Source organism: Cicer arietinum, chromosome 5 (assembly GCF_000331145.2).
Source record: "Cicer arietinum cultivar CDC Frontier isolate Library 1 chromosome 5, Cicar.CDCFrontier_v2.0, whole genome shotgun sequence".
Classification (NCBI taxonomy): Eukaryota; Viridiplantae; Streptophyta; class Magnoliopsida; order Fabales; family Fabaceae; genus Cicer; species Cicer arietinum.
Window position 1 is genome coordinate 67,412,003 of NC_021164.2, and position 12,277 is coordinate 67,424,279.

Below are 12,277 nucleotides of genomic sequence, written 5' to 3' on the forward strand. Positions count from 1 at the left end.
ATAAAGTTACATAGAAAAACTTTTTATTTATTTGGTAAAAATTTCCAGCATGTCTCCTCTTCTTGTTCTTGTTTTGTTTTTTTGACAATGTCTTGTCTAACTTTTTGTGCAACAGTTGTTTTAAATATATGCAAGATTTATGATGTTTATTATTTACTGGCGTACAGTTGGATACTTATGTCTGTCAGTCGCTTTTCCATAAATAATATTTTTATTTTTTTTTTAATTTTAAGTAATAATTAAAAAATTATAAAATTAAATAAAACCTGAAGCTTAAAATAAAATTTATAAACTATGTTCCCAAAAGAATAAAGAAGAGAAAGTAAGTTTGTAGGATTGATGATAGTTACCACTAAAAAGAAGATGAACTCATAGAAGTTAAGACGAAAATTTTAATTAGTATAAAATGATATAATGAGAAATAAAATAAGTTACTAAACGTGGGTATTTTTTTTATTATTAGTAAGAAGCATTGATTATTAGTATATATTAATAAAAGAATATGAATTCAACTCGTGTAGTTGATGTGAGAATCTTGTAAAAATATTTATTAAGTTTTTTTAAACATTGAGATTTGTTATGCAGAAATACTAAATTTTATTTAATGAAAAAAATCAATCAATAAATATTTTTTAATTATTTTAGTTTAACATTTTTTAATTTATCTTCTAAATATATTATTCTTGCAATCACTAGATATATTTATTAGTGTAAAATTAAATTAGAAGCTTATCTAGTTATCCAATTAAATAAAAGGGTCTTATCTTTTGATTCAATCATTTAAAGGGTCTTAGGACTTTTTTTGGATATCGTCGTAGCCTTTTTTTGGGACTATTTTACCTAATTTGGTTCAGCTAAAGGGTCTTAGCCTTCCTTTTTGACAATAGAAAAAGAGATATTGGCTTAATATATAGGATTTGCTCTAATCCTTTACTAAGGAGGTATAGTATTCCTAGTGCTTCCAGCTAAGGAGGGCCTAATATATAGGATTTGATCTAATCCGACGCATCATAGTATTTTCCTATCTTCCTTTCTTTCTCAAAGTCTAGACAACCTCCAAAATTGGATCAGTTTATCAACTCCTCAAACGATGATAAAATAATATATCTTGAAACAATGCACTAATTTTTTGTTAAACAATGCATTAGTAATAACAAATAAATTTATTTTATTAAAGAGAACACCAAACCAAGATACAAACAATCAATTTTACATTAAGACGATAAACAATACAAAATTTTATTCAAACAACGAAATTATACATACAATATTATAAATGGAAAATTAAATTTATATGATATCTATTTATTTAAATAAAATGAAAGAATGCAATGACTTATAACAGTGATTTTTAAAAGAAAAATAGTCTTGTAGTATAGTACCCTTCTAAATATGGACGGTTGAACAATAAATGAGGGGACCAGATTTTTGTTGACGCGCGACTAGTTTCTCCCACAAATGGAGGCCCTCCGTATTTTTTTTATACTAAAAAGGATTAAAGTATAAGTACTAATTTCAATATCAAAACTAATTATTTTCTAAAAATAATGATATAGAATTTATTGATATTGTGTAAAAAAAAATTATGTTAGTGGAGGTTTCATGTTCGAGTTTGTTGGTATTTTTAGAGGAATATAAATGTAAAAACTATTATAAATTTTCTTTGAGTTTAAATGTATTTTTTATTTTAGAATGAAGTATCATTTTTTTATCTTAAATTTTTATATATAAAAAAGGGAATTTTTTATATATAAAAAAGAGAATGTAGATGTTTTCCTAACTTGAGTGATCATATAGGGTCTATTTGGTATGAGAGTAATATGAAAGAGATAAATAACAAAATGAAAAAGAGCAAAGAAATAACAAATTTCTTCAACTTTGAGAAAATGGACAAAAGAATTGATTCTTCTTCTGTATTTTCTTTTTTTAACCTTCTCTTTTCGCTTTATATTTTTCCAGGTTAGCATTGTTTTTTTAACGTGTTGCAGTATTTTTTTCTTTCACGGCAGGTCTTTTAAGTGAACGTGTTCCACTTGCACTTTCTTACCTTCTTTTAAAAGTTTACATTTCTTTTATTTTTAAACAAATGCATTTTACATTAATATAAAGAAATTGGAATACTAATTTTAATTAATTAGTTAAAATAATTATAAAAATAATAATTAATTAAGTCATTAAATAAAATTTTAATTAATCGAATTTAAATACAAATAATAATTAATTTTTATTCAATTAAAAACAAATAGAAACATTCTCGTACTTTCAAAATTAATCAACATTTCTCTATTTCATATTGAATTTCTCTTATATCTATCAATACATTAAATCTACTCCATTTATCATTTATTTCTTTTCTTTTTTCTTATATTATTTATTTCTAATTTCTCTTTTCACAACTTCTCTCTACAAAGAGAGAAAAGAGATCTCCAAGTGTTGATTTGGGGTATCCATGTGAGTAGACTAAATTTTAATAATATAAAGTTATATATAAATATCATTTAATAATATTTTTAAAAGGATTGAATCGGAGAGATTAAACATTTATTAAATATTAATATTATAAACCTATAAAATGATTGATGTGTATGTAGGAACACTCTTAAACATTCAATACTATTTAACTGTGTCAGGTAATTGATTTTCCTGGAGGCAAAGTTGGATTCACTTCTGAAATGAGATTCATTTCTGATACTTCTCATAAAAGGGTTCCATGCTACCGAGTCCTTGATGACGATGGACAACTCATGAAACACACCAATCATGTTCAGGTCTCTTATTCAAAAATATTATTATCTTTTTAATCATTCAAAAATATTTAATTTTGAGTGAAGACAATTTAGTGGGGGCAGTTGCCCCCAATTAGATACAAATAGTTTAATATATACTCTCTCTATTTCCAAATGAGCATAGTCTATGAAGAGATAATTATTTTGTCAAATTTTCCGCTAGCATATATAGTAAAGATTAAATCTATTATGGTGTACTTACACTAGTCAAGTTTTGTTGGTTACATATTTTATAAATGATTTCCATAAAATTTGAAATGATTTGAACAAGCTTGGAAGCATAATTGAACAGATTGGCAAAGAAATGGCTGTGAGGATGTATTCTGAAATGGTGACACTTCAAACTATGGACAACATATTCTATGAGGTGCAGAGGCAAGGAAGAATTTCATTTTACCTCACCTCAATGGGAGAAGAAGCTGTTAACATTGCATCTGCAGCTGCTCTTTCTTCTCATGATATTATCTTCCCTCAGGTTTTCTCCATGCACTCATATTCCCTCCTGCTTCTTTTCAAATTCAACTCCTTTTTTCTTTTGCTATAGTACATTGTATCTCTAATAGAAAAATGGGACCATTGAAACTCCTAAACATTTTAGCAGTGAATCACCAATTTAGTCAAACATCTTTAATGATCTGAACAACTTTGATTGATTGACAGTGTAAAAACTCTTTACGCTAAGAGATTATTAGAATTATATCCTTGATGTAATTGTTGATAATGAAAATGTTCATCACATTGTGACTGCTAGTACCGGGAGCCTGGAGTTTTGTTATGGCGTGGTTTCACTCTGCAACAATTTGCACATCAGTGCTTTGGAAACACAAATGATTTTGGTAAAGGAAGACAAATGCCTATACACTATGGCTCTAACAAGCACAATTACTTCACAATCTCATCCCCCATTGCGTAAGACATAGATGATACCATACTACTATAACATGTTTCGATAATTTCAATTGTTTAATTTGTTATAACATTCTCTCTGAATAAATTAATGTTGATTGATTGGCAAGAAATTCAGAACACAACTTCCTCAAGCTGTAGGCGCTGCTTATTCGCTCAAAATGGACGGAAAAAGTGCGTGCGCTGTCACTTACTGTGGAGATGGAGGCACTAGTGAGGTTAGTTATGATGAATGAATGAACTATCTCTCTTACACAAGTAACAATAATAAAATAACACATCAAGTATTGTAGGGAGATTTTCATGCTGGTATGAATTTCGCAGCAGTAATGGATGCTCCGGTTGTTTTTATCTGTCGTAACAATGGATGGGCCATCAGTACCCCCGTCGAAGAACAATTTCGAAGTACTACTCTATACAAATTCTTCCAACTTTAACTTTGTAACACTATTTTTTCTATCTGAAAAATACTATAGTCCTTTTATTCTTTGTTTGACTAAATATATATCATGTTGAAGCCTATGTGATGTGATTTAGTTCAGAAGATATTAGAAAAAACTAGAAACTTATATATTTTTTTTTTTCTGTTTGGCTAGGTGATGGAATTGTGGTGAAAGGTCAAGCTTATGGCATATGGAGTATAAGAGTCGATGGAAATGATGCTTTGGCTGTTTATAGTGCAGTTCATACTGCTCGTGAAATTGCTATAAAAGAACAAAGACCAGTTTTAATTGAGGTGGAATTAAGCTCCTTCATTTCAATTTCATGCTAACATCATCATTATCAAACACTTTTGAATGTTTTCACTAATTAATCTAATGCTGAATGAATGATGTTCAGGCTCTGACTTATAGAGTAGGACACCACTCTACATCTGATGATTCAACTAAGTACAGGCCAATTGATGAGATTGAATATTGGAAAATGGAAAGAGATCCTGTGAGTAGATTCAAAAGATGGGTAGAAAGGAATGGTTGGTGGAGTGATAAGGATGAATTGGAGCTTAGAAGCAGTGTCAGAAAGCAGGTGAGTTCAATTTGTTAATTAATTTAATGCAATTTATTCAGTCCATATATATCTTGGTATATATGCATGCACCAACCTGTTTTGAATTACTTTGGTACAGACAATGCATGCAATTCAAGTGGCAGAGAAAGCACAAAAACCTCCACTTGAGGACATGTTTAATGATGTCTATGACCAACTTTCATCAAACCTTGAGGAGCAAGAAAGAATACTTAGAAAAACCATTGAGAAGTATCCCAAAGACTATCCTTCTGACGTTCCTTTGTAGATTTTTACAACTCAAATAATCATTTGTACTGAAGTTGACTGGCATAATCTAAAATAAAGTTGGGGGTTGCATTGCATATTCTTCTTCTGATATATTTTTTTTTTCTCAATACTTCTTATGTTACTCACCATTAAATCAATGTGTTAATAAAATTTTCATTCATGAAGAAGCTGATAAAATGGGCTGCTACATTATGTGATCTACCTCATAAGTTTAATTTAATAATCACATTAGATTAGGACAATAAATTAATTCAGGTATGAGAATTGAGAAGATGCATAAAAGATTGACCAGTAGCTTCTATTGCTCTTATGTCAATGCAATTCAAACCGAGAAAACCACTGCTACAATTTTAACATTTCACAACACTTTACTAAGCAACGGTTGAAAACCTGTTCTTAAAACATCAAATAGTTAACTACGAAAATTTTTCAAAGAATTTATTTGAGTTTGTTTTATGATAGATAGATACACTGATAGATACATTAAATTTTTGGGGTAGAACACAATTCTCTAATTGGAGGATAACTTAATATTTTGATATTTGTAAAAAAGTCTCCCTATTTACTCTTTAGAACATCTCCAAAGGTGAATCTAATGAATTTTTAGTAGAATTTACACATCATTTTGAAATATCTCAACTTATTTTTTATTCAAATGATGTAACTCTTAAGAATTTATATTGGGTCATGCATATTTAACTCATATATTAATATTTTAATATGTTCATAGTAACTACAAAATTATTGAACGAGTATATTTTAATATGTTTGCGGCACTGAAAAATTGTGATAAAATATCTTAAAATTGTTGGAGCAGATTTAATAGTTAGTTAGAGTATATATGTTATTAGTTTCATAAGTTAGTTATAACTCTTTGTGAACTAGTGAAGCATTGTTGTTAGAAAGTAGGTAATAGTTAATCATTCTTAAGCTCTATAAATAAAGCATGATCTTAATCCAATATGTTTTTAATTCAATTGTATATGAATTCTCAAGAATATCAATATGTTCTCTATCTTATTCATCATTATGATATTACTTCCCTGATCAATGGATTTCTAACATGGAACTCCAATGGCAAACCAACCAAAAAGCTACTTCTTCACCTCAAAGAATTTTAAACAATTTTCCACTGCGGGTGCTCTTAGCTTTTATATTTGGTATTCATTTTAAAGGTTGAGCCACTTCTGCACCAATACCAACCCTAATTTGGAGTTTGTGGCCCCATTGAATATTTTCCATACTTGACAATGATTATGACAATATGATCAGACCGGTTCTTGGCATAATCAAGTAAAGAGTTTCTTCTCCCTCCCTAATATTCTCTTGATCGGTCAATTCAGATGTGTTTTTTGATCAAAATACATCTTTGGATTGTCCAATCCGAATGTGTATTTTAGAAGCTTTTGAGAACATAGGGATGATAAAAGAAACTACCATTAAATATTGTTCCCCTTAGATTATTTAGCTCGGCTGACCCTTTGAACCTGATCTCTAGGCCCAAATAGTTTAATATCAAACAATAGCAACAATAATTAAATTATTTACCTAAAAAAGTCCTACACTTATTTATCATTCGTTGAAAACTTGTTTACATATGTTGTTTATCTGGAATTAATCAATGTTGTGTTGACTTTGCTAACGGGAAGAAGTGGGAAGCTGGTAATATTGAATTGATTTGTTTAAAGCTGAAAAGACAGATTGAATAGTTTATTTAACAGTGAAAAATAGAATCTAGAATATTGGAAAGCATGTACGTGCAAGCAGTGACCAAAACCTGTCTTCAAGTTCCTCGTACTCTTCCCTTGTTTCCACTGTCCAAGACGGCACACATATATATATACAGATATCCCACTACTATTTATGTGCCCCGAATATTCTTAGCATATTTTCTTGATGTTGTCACAGTGAGAAACATGACTAGTGTTGTGTTCTTGAATCATTGGTCCATCATCTTATTGATCCATGCCACTACCATTTTATCAGGAGCACATTATGCACTTTTGTGCATCACCCTTGAACTTCAAACTTCACCATAGTACTTGTGCAAGAGTACTTTTATTGGAGCATAGACATATTGACTTGAACATAAATGGAGAGTACTTCTTCTCCTTCTTGCATCATTGTTGCTTGTGACGCCACAAGGGACCGCAATGAGCACGAGATCAAGCTCGTTATTGATCATATGCGTTCCAAGGGTATCATTCTCTCTGCTGGTGTCAGGTTGCTTATGCTCTGCATCTTGCATAAGGTGTCTCACCCCAGTAAGGATAAATATAGTGCCTATTTTGTGTTGATATTTTCTAAAATACCTTTGGTGTATGAATGTATACCCTCTAAACATGTCATATTAATAGGAGTCTCACTGATACCACTTCATTTCGGTTGTGTAGCTAGTTTGTTTCATTTTTTTCATAGACAAATGTTAGTGGTTAGTTTGTCGGTGATAGAAAAAAATGTCCGCAGTAGAAATCTTACCTTCTTCATAATACTCTTTCGGTGTCCTAACCAAAACCACTGTCTTAGTCCTTCATGAACACTTTGGTTCATAATTAGAAGGAACTATTAAGATTCTGTGCAACATTGCACAGATGTGCAAAAAGAAATGTGTGAAATTGTAGCATGTGTCATTAGGAGGAAGTTTTTTCATAGAATAGATAGAAGATAGATTCTGATAACAGGAAATTTCAGAATTTGCTTTTTGGACTTTGGTGGAGGATAAATGGCAATATATTTTTTTAGTGTCTTGTATGGTGGAACATTTTAGAAGGAAAGTTAATTTATACAGATAGATATTTACTTCAATATGCTGTCAACATGATCATTCTAATTACATGTATCTTTTCTGTTTCTTCATTTGGATTAACAGTGGGGTACCAGACATTAGCATCTCCGGAGACTTTTGCTGGCACCAACTTTCGTGCAATGGAGGAAGAAGTCAGAAAAAAAGTGCATGTATATGCAAATGAGCTTTTATCAAGTCTTGAAGATTTTGAAATTGAAGGGGTATAATATTATGTTCTAAAAATGCTTTGCAAATATTCCTTACATTCTTGATTATGCAAATGACAAACCTTTGTAATTTTCATGTGTTAGTATTAATTTTTAACCTTTGACGCTAATATAAATGTTCATTACTAGGTTACCTTTGACATTCAAGTCACAGCAGGTTTTCCAATTAGACAGATTATTCTGCAAGAGGTTAAAAACTATAAAGCATCTTGGATTATACTTGATAGGTACTAGTAATAACAGATGATTTTCATAAGTAGTATAGTGAGGCCATCACTAAATTAATAATTTGTCTAATGGTTTTCAATTTTATTGAACAAATTTGAACAGACACCTTCGGCGCGATATGAGATTCCACCTTAACAAGATACCATGTAAGGTTGCATTGGTTAAAGATGACTTGTCTGTGGATTTATGGAGATGTCATAATGCAGATGACACAAATGTCACAGAAACAAAGCCTGTCTATTCTTTGTCCAAGTTTGTTTCATTATCAGATTGCCATAGCATGCAAGACATTGAGCAGTGTATTATCTCTTGCAAAAGTTATCCACATTCAATAGCTTCTTCTGATAGCTCTGGTTCTATTAAGAGCTATTCGATGCATTCATATGCCAACAGGTCATCCGAGCGCAACTCATTAGTTTCTAGATCTTCTTCTAAGCATGAAAGATCAGGTCATCATCCTTATTTAAATCTTTTAACCTTCATAAGTACATAACTACTTATTTTCAATCAGTCCTACGCTTTTTGCTTGCAAGCATTCCTTTAGAAAGTATTTTATGTGCACTATATATCTGTTTGGATCAAATGTGGTTGGTTACACTTACATCAACTATAAATGAACTAAATGAAAGATATATCAAAAATGATATATCATAAATGCTATAACTGACTAATGTGCCACTAAATGAATTGAGTTATTCTAAGAGTCCTTATATTGGAAGTCTTTGTCAAGAATGAATCATAGTTATAGATAAATGGACAAGTTGCTCAAGCCTTTAGGACTGGGTCCAAACGTTTGTTGGGCTTCGACGGGGGTAGAAAGGCACTTCAACCGCTCTGCAGTTTGAGACGTAGGCATAATTGCCTGAATTTTGTGATCACATCTTGTTTGTTCTTTGTTTGTATTTTTCGTATCTATTTTCTTTTGAACCCAAGTTGCTCTTCTAAAGAGTCTTCTTGGTGATGGGGTTAAGAGGCGTGCCTGTTGGATAGTAATGTTCCACATATACTAGGAACTAGGAATAGGCTAAATGGAGAATATATAAGAGAATTAGTCCGTTGTTGCTCATGGTGCTCCCCAACAATATGCTCATTCATTCTTTTGCAATGTCATAAGAATTTAAATTGTAAAAGTTATTTTCATTTAATCACTATCTATGTATATAAATATTTGTGTTAGTATTTAAGAATTGAATTTAGTTCATTGTAACGAATTAGAATTCTAATTTTCATCCAGGTATAAACATCACAGGAGAATATAGAAATCTCATTACTTCACAAATTGGCCAAAAGCAAAACCAATGTGGCTTTCTACCAAAATCTTCAGATGCGCCAATTCTATGTACTGGTTGTGGAATAAGGACAGGGTTATCAATCAAGGAGTCAAATAGGTTCAGCTATTCTGAAATACAGCTTGCAACAAATGATTTTTCAAAGGATAACTTAATAGGTGAAGGTGGATATGGTCATGTATACAAGGGTGTGCTTAAAGATGGACAACAAGTTGCTGCAAAAGTAAGGAAAGATGAAAGTACACAAGGGTTTTCTGAATTTCATTCTGAGGTTTATGTCTTGAGTTTTGCTAGACACAAGAATATAGTGATGCTGTTGGGTTATTGTTGTAAGGAAAATAAAAATATTCTGATATATGAATATATTTGCAATAAGTCTCTTCATTGGCATTTATTTGGTAAGTGCCTATATATATCTTCTTATGTTTTTGTATCTTATGCTTCAACTCTAACAAAAATCTACTATAATTTTTTTATGTGGGATTTTTTTTTTTAAGAAAATACTGAAGCAGTTCTTGATTGGCCTCAAAGATATGGTATTGCACTTGGGACTGCAAAGGGATTGCGTTTTCTACATGAGGAATGTCGAGGTGGTCCTATTATTCATAGGGACATGCGACCAAGCAATATACTTCTCACTCATGATTTTGTTCCCATGGTAAAGTAGCAAACCATATATACTTCATTCTTCTCTAATCATCTACAAATTGAAAATCTTGTCCAAAAAATTAGAAAGGATTAGGATAGAATTAAAACAATTATATAATTGCTGAATGGTTAATTAAGTGATGTTTTATAAGTGCATGATGCAGCTGGGTGACTTTGGCCTTGCCAAATGGAGTACTGGTGATGATCCTATGCAAACAAGGATAATGGGCACATTTGGGTGAGAATATGTTCTAGTTTTTTATTACCAACAACTGACCTGATTATTATATCCTTTAAAATAGCAAAAAAACAAACAAGCTTTTGTTGTTGATTTTGTTTATGTAGATACCTTGCTCCTGAGTATGCTGAAGATGGTATTGTTTCTGAAGGAACAGATGTATATTCTTATGGTGTTACTCTGTTACAATTGATATCAGGACGCCAAGTGGGTAATTTCAATAATCCAGATCAGCAACAACAATCTCTCAGACAATGGGTAATATAAATAAATATATGATTGTTTATGTCTTTGAATATATGTTTAAAAAAATCTTCCATGTTGATTCAATTTGAGTACACTACATTTAGGCTGAGCCAATAATTGAGAAGTTGGTTTTACAAGAACTGATCGATCCTCGTTTGGGGGAATCATATGACACATATGAACTATACCTTATGGCTAAAGCAGCAAATTTCTGTATGCATAGAAAGCCTGAGATGCGTCCATCAATGAGAGAGGTAATTATCTGCACTTCATTACTTTGGCCTTAATTTTATACAGACACAAAATTTAACATGATAATCTCATAAAATTCACACTATCATATTGTTCTTATTTATTTTATTTCATTCTATCCAAGTGAAAATTATGATAATTAATTAATAATTTGTTAGTTCAGGTTGTGCGCCTTCTTGAGGGAGAAAGTTACCATTTCCATACCCTGGATGGTCAATTTGTATCAAGCCATAACACTTGATCAAGGATAACAGAGTTTTCATCTACTCATCAATATATGTTATTGGAGAATTTTGTCAATGCTATTGCTTATTTGTAGTCATGAATCATATTTATGTTTCTTTTTTGTTTTTGTTTCTCTTTTGTGCTTGGGAGATTATTTATTAGCTTTAAATTGAAATTTACAAGTGCCCTTAGGTCATAATAATAGTATTACTATGTTAAGATAAGGTCACGCTTTGTAACCATTTGTGAATCAGTGATGCCATTGCACTCCTTTGCTTTAAAAGTGTAATACTTGACTGAGTTAAACATTGAGAGACTATTCTCTTTGGTTCTTGGAACCATCATTCGAGCTTATCGACTTTGCCATTGGCCCATAGTTACCTTAAAGCGCAAGACGTGGTCACTATTGCATTCATTATCCAAATAAAGAGAAGAACGATAATACTAGAATATGTCAGTCTCCCAATCCAATAACAAAATCTTCACTATTTTCCCGGACACAATCTTAGGTATCAACATGTGTACATCTTTCATGGAGCATTCGAGACTGGTAGTACAGTCATACCTATGAGACTACATAAACACTGGAGTGGGATCTGACCACCAATCCTTGATCTGACCTTAAACAAGTAAAACAGCATTAATACAGCCATCATTTTCTGGGTTATTGGTAACCTGGGCATATTTACCTGCATTCATGGCAAAATCCACAGCATCAATATCAGTAAAATTTTCAGCCATGATGACAAAACCGGAATACACTTAACAAATAATCTTACCCCACACAACTTTCCCTGCAGGTGTAACCAGACCAAGTTCACTAACATTCACCTGAAATTACAGATAAGCAGAAAAATTACCAACACATTTTCATAATGATTCAGACATTTACATTATAACAAAGTACATAACAGTAATAGAAAAGGTTGAGTAGGTCAACTTAGACGCCTTAAATTGTGAGTGCATAACGTAACCCTCAATTAGAGGAGCAGGGAAAATAAATACCTCAATTATAGATCCCCTGGTAATGACACCAAGAGAGGTGTACATAGGGCCATTAGGGTTTTTTTTCACTCCAATAATTTCTAGATTGAAGGTGCATTTAAGTTCTGGATGAGTGACATGAGCTTTAGTGAACCGCAACCCAGTAG

At 31.4% G+C, this 12,277-nt stretch overlaps 3 protein-coding genes across 5 annotated transcripts in view; 2 read left to right on the forward strand and 1 right to left on the reverse strand.

Moving 5' to 3' along the window:
* Positions 1–5,062, forward strand: part of LOC101510488 (2-oxoisovalerate dehydrogenase subunit alpha 2, mitochondrial-like) — a 5,864-nt gene extending 802 nt beyond the window's left edge. Inside the window, exons 2-9 of the mRNA XM_004502505.3 lie at positions 2,631–2,768; positions 3,079–3,261; positions 3,538–3,695; positions 3,811–3,910; positions 3,986–4,097; positions 4,289–4,428; positions 4,533–4,718; positions 4,819–5,062. Coding sequence (XP_004502562.1) covers positions 2,631–2,768; positions 3,079–3,261; positions 3,538–3,695; positions 3,811–3,910; positions 3,986–4,097; positions 4,289–4,428; positions 4,533–4,718; positions 4,819–4,986 — 1,185 coding nt within the window. The 3' untranslated portion in view covers positions 4,987–5,062. The remainder of the gene's footprint in view (positions 1–2,630; positions 2,769–3,078; positions 3,262–3,537; positions 3,696–3,810; positions 3,911–3,985; positions 4,098–4,288; positions 4,429–4,532; positions 4,719–4,818) is intronic.
* A 140-nt stretch (positions 5,063–5,202) lies between these two features.
* Positions 5,203–11,251, forward strand: LOC101510818 (cold-responsive protein kinase 1-like). 3 transcript variants are annotated; one of them, XM_073369279.1, is made up of 10 exons: positions 5,203–6,281; positions 7,858–7,994; positions 8,130–8,227; positions 8,331–8,677; positions 9,463–9,915; positions 10,015–10,175; positions 10,318–10,403; positions 10,511–10,661; positions 10,754–10,903; positions 11,065–11,251. In XM_073369279.1, coding segments are annotated over exons 1-10 (1,662 nt in total). In that variant the 5' UTR covers positions 5,203–6,280; the 3' UTR covers positions 11,143–11,251. The 3 variants fall into 3 exon arrangements, with proteins under 3 accessions (XP_073225380.1, XP_012571956.1, XP_004502563.1); XM_012716502.3 differs by lacking the exon at positions 5,203–6,281 and adding an exon at positions 6,295–7,252; XM_004502506.4 differs by lacking the exon at positions 5,203–6,281 and adding an exon at positions 6,297–7,252 and having other exon boundaries at positions 10,330–10,403.
* Positions 11,252–11,550: 299 nt separating this feature from the next.
* Positions 11,551–12,277, reverse strand: part of LOC101511138 (uncharacterized) — a 3,167-nt gene continuing 2,440 nt past the window's right edge. Inside the window, exons 9-11 of the mRNA XM_073369280.1 lie at positions 12,132–12,277; positions 11,906–11,957; positions 11,551–11,815 (exon numbers count right to left, since the gene is read on the reverse strand). The exon at positions 12,132–12,277 is cut by the window's right edge and continues 26 nt beyond it. Of these exons, the coding sequence (XP_073225381.1) occupies positions 11,748–11,815; positions 11,906–11,957; positions 12,132–12,277 (266 nt within the window). The 3' untranslated portion in view covers positions 11,551–11,747. The remainder of the gene's footprint in view (positions 11,816–11,905; positions 11,958–12,131) is intronic.